Below are 21622 nucleotides of genomic sequence, written 5' to 3'. Positions count from 1 at the left end.
TCATTCTGCCCTGACATTTCTTTACATTTTGACGTTACATTTTATACATTTGACAAATGGCACATAATTTGTGAGGTTATGAGTTAAGTGACTAGTTTTGTTGCCAGTCACCATTTTCCATAGGATTAGATAGCGTTGTAATTTATATATTTGCTGCAGTAATCCAGATCTATCAAAACTTCTTTATTCTTTTAAGGTTCCTTAAAGTTATTTGATAATCATGGGTTTTGTGAAAGCGGTCACAGATGAAGCAAACTTTCAAGCAGAGTTAGCCAATGCTGGTACCAAACTAGTGGTAGTGGATTTTACTGCTAGCTGGTAAGTGTATCATATTATTTTATGAGAGTAACTCGCCACTCACCAACCATTCACCTCCCCTAAATACTTACATTTAACATGTTTTTTGGGTAATCAAAAAAATATCAAGGAGATGGTCATTTTATGAACATGGTCATATATAAATCTTTAAAACTTGTAAGGGTGAGCCATGTCTCAAAGACACCCTGTTTATGTAATATGCATTACCCAACTTTAGGAGCTTTGGAATATAATTATGTGAATCTACTACACACAGTTTCTTTGCAACTGAAGAAAACCACTCAGTGCATTTTGTTCTTTTGCTATTTTAGGTGTGGAGCGTGCCAAAGAATGGCACCAGTTTTTCAACAGTATTCTATTAAATACCCCAAAGCTGTGTTCTTAAAAGTTGATGTTGATCAGTGTCAAGAAACTGCTACTGCACAGGGAGTGTCAGCAATGCCAACCTTTATTTTCTATAGGAACAAAGTGAGTTTTTACTTAAAAAAACTTTTACTCAAAACATTTTTTAATAAAAAAAATTATTTAAAAAGTTATAACCATCATTCCATATGTATGTGAGGAACCCTGTATGTTTTAAATATTTTTATCTCTGTTAATGATCTAAATTATCTATCCCAATGTCAGACCAAAATTGAGAGACTTCAAGGTGCCGATCCAACTGGCCTTGAAAGTAAAATACGGCAATTCTATGGATCAGAAGAAGGAGATGATGGTGAAGGGATTGCCGGACATGTAAGTTGTAACTATTTTATCTATCAGTGAAATATTTTCATTTGTGAGATTTTGCCTACAAATTTCAGGCAGTTATCTTTCATGTATGGGATGTTTCTCAAACATAGTTTCATTGATTTAAAAGTTAATATGAAAAACATGTAACTCATGTATTGTATTTTCACTATTTTCAGATGGATTTGTCTCCATTTATCATGAAGCCTCAATGTGAATGTCTTAATGAAAGTGATGAACATCCATTAAGTCACGCTCTGACATCTAGCGGTGGTTATTTAGAGTCAAATTGTGACGAACAACTAATTATTTCCATAACATTTAACCAGTCAGTAAAAATTCATAGCATCAAGATGAAGGCACCTTCAGACAAGGGGCCAAAGAATGTTAGAATTTTCATCAACCAAACTAGAACTTTTGATTTTGATCTGGCTAACAGTTACACAAGTGTTCATGACTTAGAGTGAGTACTATGAATTTTTTTCACATGCTCTTATTGAAATTATGTTTGATACATATTTTAGACTCACAAGTGAAGATTTAGAAGGAAACCCAATCAACCTGAAATATGTCAAATTCCAGAATGTACAGAACATTCAATTCTTTATAAAGGACAACCAGTCTGGAGGTGAAGTAACACAAATTGACCATTTAGCAATTATCGGTTCACCTATCAATACCACAAATATGAACGATTTCAAACGAGTTGGGGGTAAAAAGGGAGAAAGCCACTGAGAATTATAACAATATACCTGTTCTGTGGTAGGATTTTTTACAATGATACATTTTTTAAATGATATTGTTAATAATCTAATTATCTGGGTAGATGTAAAAACGCCGTTATTCTTAACTTTGTAAGTAAATAAAAATAGCTACTATAAAAAATCAACTGTTTACACTTAAATCTATCTGAATGAAAAGAGACGCTTAAACAGCAGGCATTTCATTTTTGGGAAGTGGATTTGATATGTGAATGTGAAACGATGACGTTTCATTTTAATATTCATTCCTATGGTAATTACCAACGCAAAATGAATGACAACAAACTTGAAGTTCTCAAGATTTTATCAAATTTGTTGTGAATGAAAGACTGGTAAAAATTTGTATTGAAACAATATAATTCAAAGACAAAAGAAATCATACTTTACCTACCCCAATCGCTACCTGCCCGACTTTCTTCTTCTATGTTGATTTTCTATTGATTTAATATTTTCCTTCGTTTCTTTCTTAATATTTTGCACAGCATTTTTGACCTGCGCATTTTTATACTCCACTTCCTTGATCTCTTCGTCTTCTTCAAACAAGGCACTCACTTCCATCAACCTATTATTCTTTTGTGAAAACACAAAGTTTAGTTTCTCCTGCATGTTTTGCTTCATTTCAAATATTGTTAATAATCCTTTGTCATCCAATTTATTTTTTTGGGATTCTAGAAGCCACGCTGCGTTTCTCACCTCGATTTTAAAACGGTCTAGTTCTTCCACACTGACATTTTTACTAACATTCAATCCCCTTTCGAGGGGATTGACGATATAAAGTGGACTATGTTCTGGTTTTGTTATTGAAACGGCTTCATTGAGGCAAATCGCTTTCCGAGAGAAATCGAATTGGGCGTAATGCTCGAAAAATTCCAGTAGTAAAGATTCAAGCGAGTCCGTATTTTGGTTTTTTAAATTCAGGTTTTGTATGTTTCTCAAGAATGTCCCATTTATTCCCTCTTCTGTAATGTATTGATCTTCTGGACCTGGAAAGTTTAAATATATTTCAATTAGATTATTGAAACAATAGGGTTGATCTTGACGTTGAAACTTAACATAGTCTAAAAAAGACAAATTGAAAATGTGATTAACACGCACGTATAATTAGAAAGTTCTCGGGTTTATTACTTTTCCATACAGTTGATTAAAACTGTATTTGATATTCAAACATGTTTTAGCTTTTCAATTTATCTTAATTAGTCTTAATTTCACTTACCAGCTAGTTTTGTTAAATGATTCAAAGTGGGCAAGACTGGCGATGAACGCAATGGCTTTTGTAGGAATGCTAGAACTAACAACGTCAATGAAAAGTTCGATATCCATTTTCCTGGTGTCGTGTTTGTTAGATATACCTCCTTCGCCCATTTTCTAATAGCAAAGACTAGCGGTCTAACTCTTGGATCTATCTCACCCATGATGAATAAAAAGTCGGACATATACACTCCACTCCTAAGAACAATAATAATTATTGTTCAATTGGTTAAATTACAAATATTCGCCAACCACTCACATATTTGACATTGAAAGATCACATTCAATGTTAGTTAACTGTTGATGGTATTTGATAATTGGGACCTTAGCTTGCAATATCCTTCTTACTTGAGAACAACCAGGTAAAAACAAGTTTAATAAATCGCCAACAGTTTCCATATTTCTTTGGTTTGTTGATCGTTCTGAACCTGATGCAGCTTTACAATGATATACAAGCCTACTGGCGTCTTTTTCCTGAAAATGGTTTGAAATTTCAGATTGTTTTAAGTTGGATACACGACAATATTTTCATTAGAGGATATGTAGGATCTCTAAATGTTTATTGAATACTTAATAGTTTTATGTCAATTGCTATCTAATAATTCATATAAAAATGTGGTTAACAGTAAAATTTTAGATGTTAGTTTGTACTTTACAAAAGAAAAGACAAATTTTTCTAAAATGTTTTCTCCAACTAGTTTGAATTGTTGTAGCTACCTTTTCTGATCCAAGTCTCAAAACAATATCCAAATCACAGTCCATCTTTCCAAATCCATTAACTGAAGAGCCAAATGGAAATGCACACACTTTTGGAAATATTCCAGACATTGCACCTTCCACTTGTTTAGCAGTCAAAAATCTTAACCTCTGCCCAAGATCATTTAATCTTGTTAAATTGTATAATTGATTGATTTGATCTGAAATCTGTTTATTTTTAAGTATATTCAAAGTAAAAAATCTGATAAAAGGGAATTATTCATTATTGGACATGTATTAGTATGCATCATATTTGAACCCCAACAGTATGTATGTATGTAAAATCTGTAATTTTTATGTATCATTAACATTATTTATTAGCAAAAATTTGAATAATTTAAAGTTTCAATGAACTAAAAAATAAAAAAAAGGGAAAGGTCTTAGATCAGTCTATTGTATCTGATTTTTTTAATAACCAGTCACAATTTTTCCCACAAGAAATGAAAATAACTGGTGATATTGAAAAGTAAAAAACTACAAGGCCCGAAATAAATCAACTTACAAACTTACTGTTTTGCAATGCTTTAATGTTCCTCTCAACTCGCTTTCACTTATAACTTTTGTCCCATTTTCAATGGACAATTTAGCCTGCTTGTTTTGTTTCAATTTTCCCAACTTTTTAGGTGCAGCTCTAAACCAAAGAAATTGTGAAGTAGCTGGAACATTCTGATTGTCTTGAATATGAGTACTTGTTTCTAATACTCTTTTCACATCATCTTCAGATGAAAATTCTACCAATATAAAGTGCTATAAATTGAAAGTATTTGTAAATTCATTAGTTGCAAGAAGCAATTGCATACCATTGCTTCAGGACCTTCAGAATAATGAAATATGTTCTTCACTTTTCCAATAGATTCGCAATATGTTGAAAGTTCTTTGTATGACTGTGCTGACTGCACTTGTACTAAAACACTTCTTGAGGCTTGAGATCGTCTCATTTCAATCATCTTCATAAATGGTATGAAGGCATTTGTCTCATCATCCGCACTTGCTATAAAATTATTTACATTTATATTTAGCATCAGCATGCAACTTTTATACTAATTAGTTCTGGACAAAATGATCACATATAAGACTAGCTCATACATACCTTCTTGGCAATATGTTTTCATTTCACAGCAATTGTAAGGTTTCTCTGAAAAGAAGCCCTGAATGACATTACCTATTTTGAAATAGTTTCTTCTGGCTTTCCACAGAAACATTTTCGAAGGTTTTCATCAATTGAACAACTGGGTAATTTGTCAAGTTACTTGATTCTGTACAGTGCAAACAGAGTTTTACTAAATTAATAATAAAATTCAATAAATGTTTTCCCTTATAATCATTTTTCTTCCATTAAATTTTCCATTTTCATTGACTATTCCAACTTATAAATTATCTTCCCCAATTTCCAAGAAAATTTTCATTTTCTAAGGTTATGTCATTCATATCCTTACTAGGGATGATTGAAATCGATATTTGATACGTTGAATAATAACGCTTATCGATTTAAAAATCGTTTTCCTATATCGTTTCTTAAAATTGCCCAATATATATTTTAAATGTAAACATTACCAGAGGAAAAATTAAAAATATGGCAACGTTGAGGATGGGTCCAATTTCGCTCACGCTCTCATTTGAATGCATAGCAGCATAATCTAAGTGTGATACTCACTTTGCTCATTAGCAAATTTCAAAATGTAACATATTAAAAGATAACTAGTGGGTTCAGAGTAAAGTAAGCGCTACTTTCTTATGCATTCAAATAAGCATCGCGCTCATTAGAATGTCAGTAAGAGTGTCGCTTAACCGCTAGTATGAAACGGACTTACTTTTACATGTATTAAAATTTTTAGAGTTGCTTGAGTGGAGCTTGATAGTAGTTATAATATGAAACAGCTTTAAAACTTCTTTTTCCTAGTTATATACTAGCTTTTGTGTTAAAATATAGTGTGGTAGTCCTGAGATTAGAGATGTCGAATTGTGTTTTACAATTAATTCATACCTGTGTTTGATACCAATAGATTTTATTTCATTAGCATACAGCACCACTGATTGACATTAATGCGCGATTGCTATGCTACTTTCTTGTCAAATCAATAGTAAAGCTGATAAGAAAATGTCAGTTTTCATTAAATATCAATTGTCAATGTTCAAAAAATATATCCAAAAAAAAATAATAAAAACAAATAATAAATATTTAATAATTCGTACAAATATTCAAAAATAAGGAAGTAATTATTTAAAAGAAACCAACCTATTTATCAACCATAGAAAAAAATTTATGCTCTACAGCCTGTTAATTATACAACTCAAATTTAAAAGATAATGGGGAGACTTGAATGTTAACTGTATTATAAAAGGTAGCTGTTAGTTTAAGTGAAGTGATGAAGCTCATTTGCTTAGAAAAGTGAATCTTAGTCCCGGGCATCAAAAATTACCTAATAGTGCAAATTTCATTACATTTTAAATTGCTTATGTACATGAAGTAATCACTAAAAAAGCACAGGATATTATGACCTCCGAACCTAATGGAAAACTTCTTCAAGAAGGCACGAAGAAAAATATTGTCAATTTGTTTCCTAAACAAGGAGAATGTTCATATGTCTCTTGCTACTGGTAAGTAAGTAATTTGTTCATACAAGAGTGTCATTATAAGTTGAAATCAATTAAAATGTCAGTGGATAAGCTGTTAGTTGATAACTATAATATGTATCTTAATCTGCTTTTAGTAAAAATAATTTAAATTTAGAACCTAGACTTTTTTTCAATATGTCCAAATTGAATTATTTATTTTAGTGAAGAAAATGTATATAAGCTTGTAGAAGAGGTAACAAAATCCTATCCCAGTGAACTTAATAAATGCTTTGCAGTTTTTATATCAAACCAAAGCCGAACTGTGCCTCTATGGAAGCAGAGAGCTGGAAAAGATGAAGATCGCTTGATAATCTGGGTAAGATTCAACCTCAAATTCAACTTTATGTATAATATCTATTTTTTGGAAGCTTTTTAATGTTGCTATTTACCTTGCTATTTAGTACTATACTATACATAATAAAAATGAAATAATCATTAATTACAGCACATATTAACTTACATAAATAGTTCCTGTTTATATCATTAATAAGATCTCCAAAGTTTATTATAACAGGTATTGAAAAGTGGTAAATACAAAAGTTTCTGTTTTAAAACACCTATGTGTATAAAGCAAATAATGACATTAGGTGGATAAGACAATCAAGGTGAATTAATAGGTGTCTTCTCTAATATGACATCATTACCTTTTAAAATATATCATATGGCCTTTTTTTAAAATGAATGAAAATATCAATCAGTTAGTATAAGTAATTTTGTCATAAACTAATTGATTTTAATATTAAAAATATTAGTAAAATTAGTCCTTTTTTGTCTCCTAGTAAACAAATATAGAAGAACACACAACAAGGGGGTCTTCCGAGTCTAGTCCGATCTCTAATAATTCCAACTGAAATAAATCCCATTGACCAGTCCATTATCTAGACTAATCTGGATTTGTATTTATCATTTTTTGATGTGTCATAACAAACTTTGTAAACTCTGACTAAAATTTAAATAAAAACCTTGACAGAAACCATGTATGTATCTGTAATCAAATTTATCATATTTTAGGACTACCATGTGATATTTGTGTACCATCCAGAACCAGAGAAATGTCTAGTTTATGACTTAGACTCTGAGTTGCCTTTTCCAACTTATGTCCATAAATATGTAATAGAGACATTTAGGACAGATCAAATACTGAAGCCAGATTATTTCAGGTGAATTGGTGTTACAAATAACAATTACTTAAAAGTTTCATATCAGGTTATACTTTTTAAAATTATCATATCTGACAAGTTATTAATTGGAAGTATTTAAGAAAGTATGCCTTGTCAAATGAACTTCATAAATCCAATTTAATTGGTCCATTTTCTTTTCTCATGGGATTCTTAATTTTTAGTACTGATGCTGAATTATTTGTTGCAGGTATTTTAGAGTCATTGGAGCATGTGAATTTATAAAAGAATTTGCATCTGACAGACGCCATATGCGAAGACCAGATGGATCTTGGATTAAACCACCACCAAATTATCCAGCAATTACAGCTGCAAGTAAGTAGTCATTAAGTGTTAAATAATTTATATGAATTGCTTTCTTTAAATAAATATTTGAAAAATTGGAAGCAAAAAAAAACAAAAACTTTTAAGTGTTAAACAGTTAATTTTCAGGTAAAGCTAAGTATGTTATGTAGATTTAATATTTTGGAAAAGTTTTAACTGAAAAAGTTTTTTTTTAGCTTTGTTTTCTGGTAGCAGGAAATCTCCAGCTTAAAAAACGCCCTGTAAAACCATTATTCTATTCCTTTCATATTTCATTATACATTATTTTTCGTTTCAGATTCAATTCATAATCTTGAAGAGTACATTCAAATGGACCATAGTAAAGGACCAGGGCAAGTATTAAATCTTACTCAATTCGTTCAGAGATTTTATAAACCTGCAACATAATGGAAATTACTTTACATTAAGTTTCGTGATATGTATCTCCGTTTCGAAAAAACATAAACATATGGTCGTTATTAACTGGCAATATGTAACTGACCAAATATGTATATCTACGTTTTTGAATCGCTTTTCAAATATGAGATTTAAATGTGGCACCTTTTCATATATGTATAATTCTGTGTTCCAGAATAATCGCTATTTGACGAATTATTTGCCAAACTATTCGTATTGTGACTTCCAATTGGCTAACTTTTAATACACACATGCACCTATTTGGCAATATTTATATTAACCTCTTCTCTTTGATTCGACATATTTGATCGAGTTCGGAAGAGAATGGAGAATAATATCGAGAACAATGGTTATTTACATAAAGCAATCTATCTACGTTTGTTGGCATTTTATCAAATGCCGAATGTTTGCTATCGCAGAATCCCGCATGTGTTGCTCCAGCTTAAGAAAGAAATCCTTAAAGTTTCTGAATAATGTTTAGGTGGCGTTCATAATTCTAACACAACTCATATGGTTGCGGTAGTTGCCCAGATACGATTATGTTACAAAGCTCTTAAAATCAGTCGGAATATGAGAAGTGAGTTTTAAATGATTCTGGGAAGATTACCAGGTTGACCCTGCTCAACACAGATGTTTGGTTCAATGGTATAATCTCAATCTTCAAATATTTTTGCAATATTGTTTTACTTGTCTCTAATAGTAAACATAAACAATTATCCGACATCGTTATAAGTTATAATAAAAAAGCCCTTACTACTATATGCCATCTAAGATTAGGTCACAAACTGTACTGTTATTTCTAGTTCTAAGACTGCACTTTGCCTTCCATTTTTACATCAACTGTCCGATATATCTGTATTCTGTAAAAGTATCTAATTTCCAGTTTTAAATGTTTTAAATGTTTCTTGTACAATGTAGGTTTAGTCGAAATTTATAAAGTATTCAAAATAAGAATTTATATGTGTTTTTCATAAATGTACGAACTATTTATTATTATGGCCTAATGTTTACTGTAAGAATTTCAAATTTTGTATTATATTATATTATAATATCCATTAATACGTTCGCTCCCACGTCATTTTTTGCTATGTCTGCTAACATTCCAACGTTATACTTTGTTTAATTTTCATAGGAAAAATCGGAAAAAAATTCAGTACATCAAGTCATATATTAGGAACTCGATGGCACAGGAAAAAAACCCTATTATAAATGTGTGATTAAGCATATGGTAAAATTTACGTACAATATGCCTCGTATGTCACACCACTATGACATGAACGAAATGTGTTACAGTCTTGTGACTTATTTTTCGTTATTTTTGATACTTTGAAATTCAATAATAAAGATTCAAATCAACGATTTATTCAAATTCAATCTACAAAAACACGAACTTTACAAAACTAATGAGAAAGAAACTTTTTGAAACAAGGATCTGGATACAATTCGATTTAGTTTTATTTTTCATCCAGACAAATGGAAATCACGAACCATGTCGTTTACCTCTTTGTTATTTTTATAGCATTCTCTACATCGCTTTCTTAAGTTTTTTGGGAAAATGCAGCTGTTCGAGTCTGGTTTTATCCTTTTTTGGAGTTTTGTGTGGTATATCTTTCAAGAATGCTTCGATTATTGTCTCTCTTGTTTTCAAATAAGTTATTTTTGTCGTATTTGGTGATTCATTTTTTAAATTGTAATACAAGATTTACTCATAAAATAAGTTCAGATTGTCAAGTAGAGTTTCATGTTAATAAAAAAGGGAACATTAAGCAAATACAAAACATTTTCGACTTACTTTATTCACAAAAGGTGCTCAAAATAACTACCATTATTTTCAAAACAAACGCTGCAACCGCCAAAGAAGTGACTCTTGAATCCTTTGTAACATTATTGGGTTATTTCGAAGCGATATGACAACATGTTCCACACCTTCTTCTAACTCTTCAATTGTGTTTATCGTAGTAGCATACATCGCTCTTTTCAAGTACCCCCACAGGAAAAAATCACATAGGTTTAGATTCGAAGATCTGGCTGGCCAATTTATAGGGCCATTTCGTTCTATTCAGCGTCTTAGAAAATGTTCATCTAGCCAATTTCGCACTGCTCGCGAATTATGGCAAAGTACCCAGTCCAGAAGACACCACATGTTGGCTCGAATGTTTAGTGGCACATTTTCCAATAAATCGGGCAAAATATGTATTAGAAATTATAAAAACCTTTGCCCATTTAGCTGTTTAGGAACTACGTGAGGTTCAATAAGTAGGCCGTTTATGAGTCCTGCCCATACATTAATTCCAAATCTTTCCTGGAAATTGTATGGTTGGATAGCATGCGAGTTTTCCTGTTGATTTATTATGCCTTCTATTTTTTTCAATGGTCCAACCCCATATCCCGACATACGGCCCCAAGCCTTATTGTTCTCACCCCCATGCTTTACCGTCAGAATGAAATCTTTTAATTTCATGGATTCTCCCTCTCGTTTTCAGCTCCATTGTCGACCGTCGGTTGTGTATCTATTAATTTTGGTTTCATCAGACTAAATAACCACATCCAATTATTCTCGATCCATGTTTCATACTTTTTTTACAAAGTGTGGTCTTGCCTTGATGTTTTTCTTCTTTTCTATGGCAACAAATTTAGACTTATGTAAAGCTCGTTAGACCGTCCATTTACACACCGATTTCCCAGTATCCCGCCTCAACAATACGACCGCTTTGAAAGCCGAAGAAGCTTCACCACTTCCTAAATATCTAATCTACTCTTTTGACATCTTGCAGAAACATTTTCTTTCGCTGGCCACCTTTATTTATTTTTATGGCAACTTTGGTTTTATTATTTATTCTTTGCAGTAATGTTTGACTAATCTTTAATTTTGATGCGATTTCCCGGGTGGGTATTCCATCAATTCATGTTTTCAACCACTTTTCTTTGAAAATTTGAAATTGGCTTCATATTTAAAGACTGTTAATTATGCTATTCGAAGGACGATACGTGTTCAAATGCTTCTTAATCGTAAATGTTGGCTGTATACTGCATTTCGTAGCAAGTTTCTACTCGTCTGTCTACGAGATCGCGATTATATCGACTGTACATATATGGGTATTGGGCGGTGCAAAAATGAACCAATCGTTTTTTTAATTATTTGGAGAATCACATTTATTTTCGGAAAAAAAGTTTAGTGTGTTCTTAATGCTAAATAAATGTATTTTCAGAAAATAAAAAAATGTATTTAAATAGGTGTTTGGATTTTTTTTAATAGCAAGATAAATACGAAAGTTCTAAGCATTATCTCAGTTCTGCACCTAACTATATGTGACGCGTGAGAGCAAACGTGTTAAAAAAAACTTGCTACTGTATTGTTGGGAAATAATAAAGCACAATATTAAAAAAGAAGTGTTTTTCAGTAAGTTTCCCTTTGTACAGGGTATTAGCTTAATAAATTTCAGGAGTTGATTGCTAGCAATATTTTAGATAAAATGTTCTGTTACAAAAATACAAGATATCCTATACGAGTTTTTTACAAACAACCAGATTTCAGGTAACAGTAGTTACATGTTTGTGTTATTACTACAATAATAAATAGAAATTCTTCATCTTCTCATTTATTCAAAATATAGAAAAATTAACTTTCACAGGAGACTTCGCTACACTTTTAATTACATCAGCAGTATAACTGTTACCAAGCTTTGATAAGCATATTCGAGAGTTCACCCTTTCGAATAGCCCATCTCCGAAAGACGGTTTAAAAAAAACATTGCCATTTTCTATTTTAGTAGTAAAATTGTTTGTGATGACAATCTGTAATAAGGATAAATGTTACTTTGATACAAGTAAGAAAATGCCACAATCAGACATTTTACCACGGTCAGCGACATTTTTGAACATAATTTTTTGTGCAGAAAAAGATCTTTTACTTACATACAGTCAGTTTTTTGGAGAAATTTCCTACATTTTTCAATACACCAAAGGTGTTGAAAATTAACTATTAATTTTAGAGCAATATGACAGATTGCACTTTGAGACGAAAATAGCATTAAAACAGTCTCATCAAGAGTATCTTGTTTGCAGTAAATAAGTTGTTTAATCTAAAATCTTAAACGTAAACTCGTTAGCCTTTTCTTCCATTGGCGTAGAAATCTAACATAAGGAATTACTAAAAACCTCAAGTTCTATGCCAATAAATTAATATTAATCATAATTTTGTTATGCGTTTTGCCCCCATAAAACTATACTAATATACCATATTTCAGATTGATATTAAATGTCATGGTTTTCTTTTCTTATTCAACTTAGTTCAGGTTAGTTCATTACCGATTTCTTAAGACAATATTTGTGTTGCACAGTCATTCTAATGCATTTTTCTCATAAACGTTTCCTCCTAGCAACATCAACCAGGTATACCTTTTTTTATTTAGAAATGATTACTAAATATACTACTGTGTTCAAAAATCATTTACGCTGGCAGGCAAAAAAGTTAGAATCAATTAAATACGTGCTGTGGGCTATAAGTGGCGCTCTGTACTAGATAACTACAATTTGTGAGCAGATATGAATTACGTGTCTTGAAAAACTCCTCTACACTAACTTTCATGTTTTATGTTGTACAGTATGGAAAATATGTTCAAAAATGAATTTTAATTTTCAACTTTGACGCCTTTTAGCGCTGTTATTATCAACTTTTGAACTAGAGTAAATATGGCTAAATCATCTTGTTTTGATCTGAAGAATTTGTGGTAGAGCGTTGTAAAGACTGTTTACAGACATTCTGTATAACTACTAAGTCTAGTACTACTTAACATCAACGGATTTTTCTGCCATAATGAATAGCCGTAGTGAAATGTCTTGAACTAACAAAATACTCTGGACATTCTTATACTTACAGCAAATTTCAACTTAACTGCCAAAAGTTGTAAGTTATCTAGAAGCTTATATGCAAAAGTTAGCCTTTCCATGGAATCTCTAATTTTTTTTAAAGGCAAGTAGATGCTATCTATTATCAAAAGTTTCACCTAAAATGTAAGATGTTATAAAATGCCTATTACATTTAGATGTAACATGATCTTACATTTTTTCCAACCAAAAATCGTTCTAAAATTGTTACTGTGGAGAGAATTTCTACCACAGTTTGAACGTTAAATACGAAAATGTTTTTCAATATTTCTTCATCGCTGTTTAAACGGCCGAGGTTCTCTGGTTGAATCTTTAATGTTTCTACTAATAAAAATCGAAGTTCTTTCACACGTCCAGGCGAAAAATTTTTGTTTGTATTCAAGTAAATAACTTGCCCTTCTAAACCTCCCATAGACTTTGGTACTTGAACAGTAATGCATAGCTGGAAGCTGAAGAAAAAAAATTAAAACTTCGGTCGGAACAGGGTATGCACCTTTTTCATTGTAAATATTAAATAGGTATTTCAATTATCATTGAAGCTGAAGAAACCTGAACGTTCATTTTTTCTCTATCTAAAGTTAAATTCTCAAGGTTAATGAGGTTCATTTATGATAAGTACCATGTAGATAGACCCTGTAATTTGTACCTACCAAATTTGGGTTTTTCCAGAACCAGGAAATCCTGCTATTTCAGTGATTTTGCCAGGGACAATTTCATCTTTTAAAACACTATCAAGTTCTGTGTTGAATGTTAAAATGGAGTAGGTTAACAATTCTTGTTCTAACAAGTTGATAGCAGACACATAAGGTGCCTCGTAAAATTTAATAGGAAGCGCATTTAGTTCCAAATCATTTAAATCTGACACATGCAACTTGCCGGACATTTTTAATTTTTTTATAGTTTCTATTGGTAAATTTAAACTCGATATTAGTTGATTCATTTCTATCTCAATTTTTAAAGTATCCCAAAATTAGGTGGCTCTAGTTAAACAGCAAAATCTCCAATGTTAATAATACTAGTTTGCTGAATAAACTGTACTCCAAAGTGCCTCTTTAATAAGATACAGTGCTAAATTTAAGACTTTTTTAGATTTATATTTGAGATCCTTCAATTTTTGAGACATCAAATTGGCAATTTAAGTGTATGTCATTCTATAGAATTTATACATAGTGTTATTTTTCGGAAGTTAGAATCTATTTTACCCTTTCAAACTTTTTCTCGCATGATACTGTTTCATTTAAAAACTTTTTCATGTTTTAATTAATCATTTAATTTGATCAAGTGATCATTAAGTACAAAAGTCAAAACAAAATCATATAACGTAAAAACTGCTAAAAGAAATGTAAACGAATAAATTAACTAAATAGAAAATAAAACAAAAACAACCAAAAAAGAAACTATATCTAGCTTAGTACCTAGAAGAGTAGAACTAGCCGTTGGCCGTTGCATCTACAACTTCCCAGCTATGAAATAGAATGGCAACAGCGCCGATCCTTATATCGCCCTACTTGTGTAGTGTCTACGAAGAAATGGAAGAACATCGATAATAATTATTTGGATTTTTAATATAAATTGATACGTATTCGAAGCATTATCTTCATCAATGCGACAGCATGAACGAAAACAAACACCGAAATAAATGTCACATTTCAAACGACATTATTTCGTTTGAGTTCATCCGTACAGCGCGCAACCTCTTTTTGTCGTGAAGTAATAACAATGTCAGTGCAACTGGAGTACTAGGAGTACAGCCTTGATGACCTTATAATTACACAAACGCTTTTTCCATTAGGCACCTGTCAATGACAATTGCCTTTCTGTCAAAACAAAAAACAAGTATAAACGTCAAAGGGAAAACAAAATTAAATGGACAAATTCGAGTTGGTTGTCGTTTGCTGTTGAATCGAGTGTAATAGTTCGTCAGAAAAGTCGATCAAAATTCATAATTTTGTTGGACGATATACACAAATGAAACCTAATAAGCAAGTACTCTTATTTTTATTTCCGTAAGTGACCTGTTTTGGACCCCTCCAGGAGAATGGCCTCTGGCGATACTATAGAAACTATTGAAGTCCTGAGCTCTAATTCAGCATTAAATATGAACAATTCCAAGGAACCTCCTGGAATTTATGAAAGTGGAGCTGCAGGTGAATCGGACGGTATGTAATTTGCGATATTAAAAAATAATTCAAATTCATGATATGCACAACATCCATTGTTGCATTTAATTTTAGGTCAAATGTACATATATGTAAAAAAATTCTACCTTGAAACATTTGTTGAGTTAGGTTTTATATTTTTCATTTTTTGGTCTTGTTTCTGGATATTTATTTTATTAATATGCAGTTCTCAAAGATATGGGCTGTTCCTGAGTCATGTTAGAGTATTTTCAAAATTACTTCTTCAAACCCTAGTTGTTTAAATTTCTATGATATTCAAAATTCACATATCTTAATAAGTAACATAGATTTTATTAGATAATCCAATAATATTATACATGGTGTTTACGAATGATGATTTTTATTTCAAAAGGTGATTCCTCATGTTTTTGAGAATGTGGATGTCAAAGTTTTAATAAAAAATAGTTTTTTCATTAATTAACCAAATCTTTTAGTATATTAAAAACTATAAAGCGCCTGTATTCCAATATTTTTTTCTGAATTATATATATATATTTTTTAAATTAAACGATTATAATACAAAATATGATTTTGTTGCCCCTCAATTTTCCAATGTCCCTTCTAATTTTGTCCTAGTTCCATGAGTCCAGTTCTACTGATTTAGTGGTGTTTGAAGGACCAATCTATATATGATTCAAATTTCTTATTACTAAAACAGTTTTTATTATATTAAAGGTCTCACTGACTAGCAACTTTTTGTCAGCCTGCAGTTAGTTGGTTGCTTAATTAGTATTAAAAATAATAAATTGGCTGATAATACATGTACACAATTATACGGGCTAATGACCCTAGGTTTGAAAACTAAGAATTTTTAAAAGAAAGATTTTGAACAACTGAATTTTTTGACATTTTAGAGGGTTGTTCAATGAATGAAATCCCTTTATGTAAGAACAAGTAACTTGCACTTTCATATCCCAGCTAAACAATTTTGAATTTTTTCTTTTAAACAGAACTACTGAATATGTTACAAAAACCTTAGAATGCCAAAATGCAAGTCTGTACAACTTGTTATTTAAATCATAATTTAAGTTTTTGATTCTACATTGAAGGTTTTTCCAATCTTTAATATTAATAGAGAAACACCTTGTATATCTAGTACCTATATAGAGGGTCTTACAAATTTAACATATTAGCATTGCTATCTCGATATCTGTAAGTGATGAGAATTAGTTAAATGGAGGCAAAGTTGCGCATTATGTTCCTGTAAACTGTGTTAAAAAAAAATGTAAAATTATTCAATTACTTCTGGAGATATCCGGAAAAAAAAGAAAAAAACATTTTTTTTTTAAATTTCTTCACGACGTTGCTGTTGATTATTTTAAAAAACCAAGAGCACTTTCTCATGGCACTTTTTTACGCTCTTCAAGAAACTAATTTTGTTTTCAATTAAGACGTTTCATTTTTTACATACCATCGTCAACTTTTTTTTTAATACAGACCTGAATTTTTTATTTCATCAATTAATAGATTTTGACCTGCCAAATATACTAATGTATCACTCTTACCAGAAAATTATACGCTCTAGGAAATATATATTTGAAATTTTTTAAAAAGTGAACAGCGGGCGTTGGCGTTGAATCATAAGAAACCGTAAATATCATACTAATTGCGGCTTTTTCAATCGAAAGAATGAGCATGTTTGGAGCGTTTAAAATCCTAGGGTCAATAAGGGAACGAAGAAATAAGTCCGATTTCGTGTTAACATATGGACTGGGATCTACGGTGATAAAGTTATTGGTTCCTTTTTGTTTGAAGAAAATTTAAATGGTAGTAGATATTTGGAATTTCTAAACACAGAGTTCCAGGAACACTTAAGGAATATTCCTCTGGACAGATTATGCCGAATCTGGTTCCAGCAAGACGAGGTACCCCTCACAAACCAGGGGCCGTTCGAAATTCCTTGAATCAACAATTTTCCCAAAGTCGGATTGGAAATGGTGACTTCATAGCTTGGCCAGTGCGATCGTCCGTCTTTTGCGTGTTAAATTTCTATTTGTGAGGGGAACTGAAAAATACCATAGACAAAACCGAAGTAAATACTTTCGAACAACTAAAAATTCGGATTTAAATGCTTTTCATGTAACAGCAAGAGGTTATGTATAAAAAGCAGTAAGTAAAATAACTAAAAAAATCAACAAGTGCATTTGAATTAACGGTAATCTTTTTGAACATTTAGATAATCAAAGTAATATTTTTGTTAACTTTTAAATAATGTTACAAATAAAATTTAAATTATTATGGAAAAATCCTAGTTCGTATTTAAAAAAAGAGGTAATTTAGGTGTCTAAAGACGAAACAATTTTTAAATAATATCAAATACTTTCTAAAGTGTATAGTTTTCTGACAAATGTGATACATCATTGTCTTTGGCAGGTCAGAATCCACTGATTGATAAAGTAAAAGATTCAAGTCCGTATTTAAAAAATTTAAATTAATGACGGTATCTAAAAAACGAAACGTCGTAACTGAAACGTAAAATTAGTTTCTTGAAAAAACCTTGGTTTTTTAAAATTATCAGTAGTAAAGCCGTGAAAACATTTAAAAAATTTGGTTTTTTCTTTTTCTTCCAGATATCCCTGGAAGTATTAAGATAATTTTACATTTCCTTTTAACAAAGTTTTCAGCAACTAAATGCGTAACCTTCCCTCCATTTAACTAACGCTCTATCACTTAAAAATACCGAGATAGCAATGCTAATATATCGAATTTGTAACACTCTGTATACAAGATGTCCCATTAACAATTTACCCCCCATCTAATTTCTTTATTTTTGACATTAGAAAAATGTCCAAACAAGGATCTCTCCCTTAAAGAAAAATCCAAACATGTCAAAAAAAATGGGTGGTTCCATTTAAAATATTTTAGTTTCTTTATGTCATTTAGTTAGTTTATGTCATGTGCAGGGGGTCGGATCATGCGGAGGAAGATAACGAGGCCATTTTTAAATTCAACTCTTAAAATGAAAGAGGGTCTCCATTTGAACCTTTTTTCAATGTGAAAAATAAAGAAAATAGATGGGGTAAATTGTTAATGGGACATCCTGTATAAGTATGTCATGAATCCTGCACTTTCATATTACGATATATAAAGTTTTTAAATATAATAATAATACACTTTTTTCAGATAAGGACAATATTTCAACATTGAATAAGAGTTTTCAAGATGTAAGTATTTTATTCATATTTTTTTCTCAATTAAATAAAGTCAAATACCCAAGTGCAAAGTATTAGTTAATCATTGATTGGTAAGGTGGTAATTTTGCTATATTAGGAATTATTAGAAATTATTTATCTTGAACAGGTAAAGCGTGTTATTTTTAATCATGAAAAACTTAGATGAAAGAGACAAATAATACAAATCTAATATCTTATTAATTAATACCATTGTTCATGTTGATAATAAAAAAATTAATATAGTTTCTTTTGTCTGTGTTTCTGTAAACCGCAAAGTTTACACACATCACTGATGAAATCTAATTTCTGGCAATAACAATTTGTACAAGGAGGCAATTCCTGAACCCATTATATCTACAAATTGTATAAATATTCAAATGATCTACCAAAAAATCATTTCCAAGGACCAAGATCAATCGCTAACATTCAAATTAATTGGTGACAATTTTACCTGGACCGTAATTTCGTCATGTTAGTTTCTTGATTAGTAAACAATTCATAATTTAGTTTAATTAATATTTCTCTAAGCACCATATACATATAGACTTTTTTGTTCGAATTCTACAACTATTTTCATTGGATGTTAACAGTATATAGCTCCGTAACTTTGTAATAAAACAATGAAAATTACAACGATGCAACGCTGTAAAGATACATAGGAGACCATAGCTTAGTTAATTTTAATATGGTACTATGTATTTTCTTTCATTTTTCATTAGGCTAGTGGTGAACATAAAGCAATTTCAAATGCGGCAAGAGCAAGGGCCGAAAGGGACAGGGAGAAAGATAGGAAAATTGGACACCGAAGGGTGGGGGTCGGAGGCGAAATTACCTATAAGAAGATCCAATCCACCCAAATTATGGGATCTATACAACTGGGTAAGTGATGATTAATATCAAGCATAATAATTTATTGAATATACATAACTACCTAATTACAATTAGGTGGCAAATTAGAATGAGGATAAAGTATATGTGGATTAGATCCAGTTAAAATGCTCAAACTGGTATGAGGAAAGATTGTTTATTTGAGATTTTTTAGTTAAAATTTTTAAATTGGCTTATACATATCCCAGGAGTAATCTTCAAATCCGGTTTAATTTAACTATGAGCATACAACTGGGTATTGTGGTAAAATTTAGTGCATTCTAACTAAACTGTTTTATTGAAGGGGTAAAAAACTTGTTTATCCTTTCTCCCATATTTAATTTCTTTTTGCTAGTGACCTATTGCCTCTTATAAATATCCGCAGATCCATAAAAAGAGTTATTTAAACGTCTATCCAATTCTCTTCTGCACACTAGTTACATCAATACTTACATATATCTTTTTTGTCTTACACATTATATCTTAGTGAAAGCTTCAATTAGCATTTCTGTAGGTTAATTGCAAAACTAAACCAGTTCAGTCCATGTTACTGCAAAAAATGATTTAGCAGTAAATTTCGGATTTTAAATATATGTATACATAGATTTAAACCAGTGCTACTTATCTCAAGGAATAAAATTATTAGGTATAAACGTGGTAATAAACGATTAGAATTTCCAATTATAATGAATTATTATTTTTTAAATATATTTTCAAAGGCCTTATACGTAAACTAGGTCCCAATGGACACCGGAAGTTTGAGTCTCTCTGCACATTCCCCCGTGACTTCCAGTTGGATTTCACATATTCTCATTAATTCTGCAATTTACGACAATGTTATAATTTATGAGATACTACATTGCAAGTTGATAACAGCATATAAAGTAGTGAAGTGAAATAAGCAATGAATATTTAAGATGCGTATTCGAGAATATGAATCTGTTTTCACAGAAAAAGTGACAGAAAATGAATCGTTTTTCAGAAAATCCCATTAATATCACATACGGTTACATAGTAATAAATTAACTATTAGAGATAAGCATTCCACCTTTTTTTTACAGTTTGAGATTATTAAATTCATTAACTTCCCTTATCGCTCTTGATAATGCAAGATTACGCCATTAGATAAATTTCTCATTAGTAGAACGCCAGCTAAACAAACTCAATCAATTTACACATTTAGCACCTTTCAATGGTGCTGTAATAGTTACATTTAGTATTCTTTATAATGCACTTTGAATCAGGATACCTCCCTCGGACTGTTTCTTGCATGAGTTTTGTGAAGCATCAATCCAATTTGAACAAGAAAATTCAAACAGGTGTGTTGTATCAGTTGCATTATACTATTAGTTATTTGGTTCGAATTCCAGAAACGATAATATGTGATTTATGATTTTGATGACGCGATTATTTTCATTTAAAATCCAAGTTTACGTCGCCCTAACGTTATATCATTAAAAATGCCATATTAATTTTGCAGTTTGTCAGTTTCTTGCAATTTTTGAAATATTTAAACGGATATTGCCGTAACCGCTGATATCACGTCAATTGCTTTTTGGTGTTCTAAAGGGATGAAGTGGATTAATTAGAGTTATCCACAGAATTGCATTTATATTGAGGCTTAAAGAGGATGAGAATTGCCCGTTTCGTCCTATATTACAATTAAACGGATTTCTTTTTTCGTTTAGACGCAACACATTAATCTTTTCATTATTTCCTTCCATGTTCTCATTAGTTTCTTGTCTAATTATTTATATTATTGTATTTATTTTTGTCCGTATTGGTTACACGTTTTTTTTTTTAATTTAAAAATCGATAGTTATTATTGAAAACCTCCCAATTTGCTTTTCGGGATTCTCGTAATAAGTTTTTTCACAGTATGACCCTAAGGCAAACAAAAAAACCTTCAACAGAACCTTCGAAATCAAAAATATGCCATGAAAAAAGGTGATTAAGAAAACAAAAAAGTATTATCAGATCATTTTAAGTGTTTAACAATTCATAATATGCGAATACTCAGAGAGTTTTCCAAGGCGGGTTAGACAATTAAACTGAAACATTGCAAAACTGTTTACTTACTAATTGTTCGCATTTAAATTCATTGTTGGGTGACGCATGATCAAGGCACTACATGAAGTGATGATACATTAACATTGGAATTTACGATTCATTATTTGCATCTGTGTTTA

The 21622-nt window shown here is 31.0% G+C and overlaps 5 protein-coding genes across 6 annotated transcripts in view; 3 read left to right on the top strand and 2 right to left on the bottom strand.

Moving 5' to 3' along the window:
- Positions 1 to 99: 99 nt before the first annotated feature.
- Positions 100 to 1932, top strand: Txl (Thioredoxin-like). Its single transcript, XM_066397543.1, has 5 exons — positions 100 to 318; positions 630 to 786; positions 946 to 1053; positions 1227 to 1510; positions 1572 to 1932. The coding sequence occupies exons 1-5, from the start codon at positions 221 to 223 to the stop codon at positions 1780 to 1782; spliced, it is 858 nt and encodes a 285-aa protein (XP_066253640.1). The 5' UTR covers positions 100 to 220; the 3' UTR covers positions 1783 to 1932.
- Positions 1933 to 2147: 215 nt separating this feature from the next.
- Positions 2148 to 5221, bottom strand: MTPAP (mitochondrial poly(A) polymerase). Of its 2 annotated transcripts, XM_066397519.1 has the most exons (8): positions 4903 to 5221; positions 4613 to 4803; positions 4323 to 4559; positions 3774 to 3980; positions 3316 to 3530; positions 3022 to 3254; positions 2361 to 2791; positions 2148 to 2300 (listed from the first exon to the last, which is right to left on the bottom strand). In XM_066397519.1, the coding sequence occupies exons 1-8, from the start codon at positions 5012 to 5014 to the stop codon at positions 2208 to 2210; spliced, it is 1719 nt and encodes a 572-aa protein (XP_066253616.1). In that variant the 5' UTR covers positions 5015 to 5221; the 3' UTR covers positions 2148 to 2207. The 2 variants fall into 2 exon arrangements, with proteins under 2 accessions (XP_066253616.1, XP_066253615.1); XM_066397518.1 differs by having other exon boundaries at positions 2148 to 2791; positions 4903 to 5220.
- An 837-nt stretch (positions 5222 to 6058) lies between these two features.
- On the top strand, positions 6059 to 11713 carry tun (tungus). Its single transcript, XM_066397546.1, has 5 exons — positions 6059 to 6410; positions 6591 to 6744; positions 7440 to 7588; positions 7797 to 7921; positions 8208 to 11713. Exons 1-5 carry the CDS (start codon positions 6307 to 6309, stop codon positions 8315 to 8317), a joined length of 642 nt encoding a protein of 213 aa, XP_066253643.1. The 5' UTR covers positions 6059 to 6306; the 3' UTR covers positions 8318 to 11713.
- A 196-nt stretch (positions 11714 to 11909) lies between these two features.
- Positions 11910 to 14189, bottom strand: spn-D (spindle D). The gene is made up of 4 exons (XM_066397541.1): positions 13864 to 14189; positions 13389 to 13662; positions 13204 to 13332; positions 11910 to 12121 (listed from the first exon to the last, which is right to left on the bottom strand). The coding sequence occupies exons 1-4, from the start codon at positions 14151 to 14153 to the stop codon at positions 11930 to 11932; spliced, it is 885 nt and encodes a 294-aa protein (XP_066253638.1). The 5' UTR covers positions 14154 to 14189; the 3' UTR covers positions 11910 to 11929.
- Positions 14190 to 15010: 821 nt separating this feature from the next.
- PIP5K59B (Phosphatidylinositol 4-phosphate 5-kinase 59B) overlaps positions 15011 to 21622 on the top strand; it is a 35839-nt gene continuing 29227 nt past the window's right edge. The window contains exons 1-3 of the mRNA XM_066397563.1: positions 15011 to 15372; positions 18517 to 18557; positions 19286 to 19445. Of these exons, the coding sequence (XP_066253660.1) occupies positions 15252 to 15372; positions 18517 to 18557; positions 19286 to 19445 (322 nt within the window). The 5' untranslated portion in view covers positions 15011 to 15251. The remainder of the gene's footprint in view (positions 15373 to 18516; positions 18558 to 19285; positions 19446 to 21622) is intronic.

The sequence above is a fragment of the Euwallacea similis genome, chromosome 15 (genome assembly GCF_039881205.1).
Source record: "Euwallacea similis isolate ESF13 chromosome 15, ESF131.1, whole genome shotgun sequence".
NCBI classification, from domain to species: domain Eukaryota; kingdom Metazoa; phylum Arthropoda; class Insecta; order Coleoptera; family Curculionidae; genus Euwallacea; species Euwallacea similis.
This window is presented reverse-complemented; position numbering and strand designations above follow the sequence as displayed.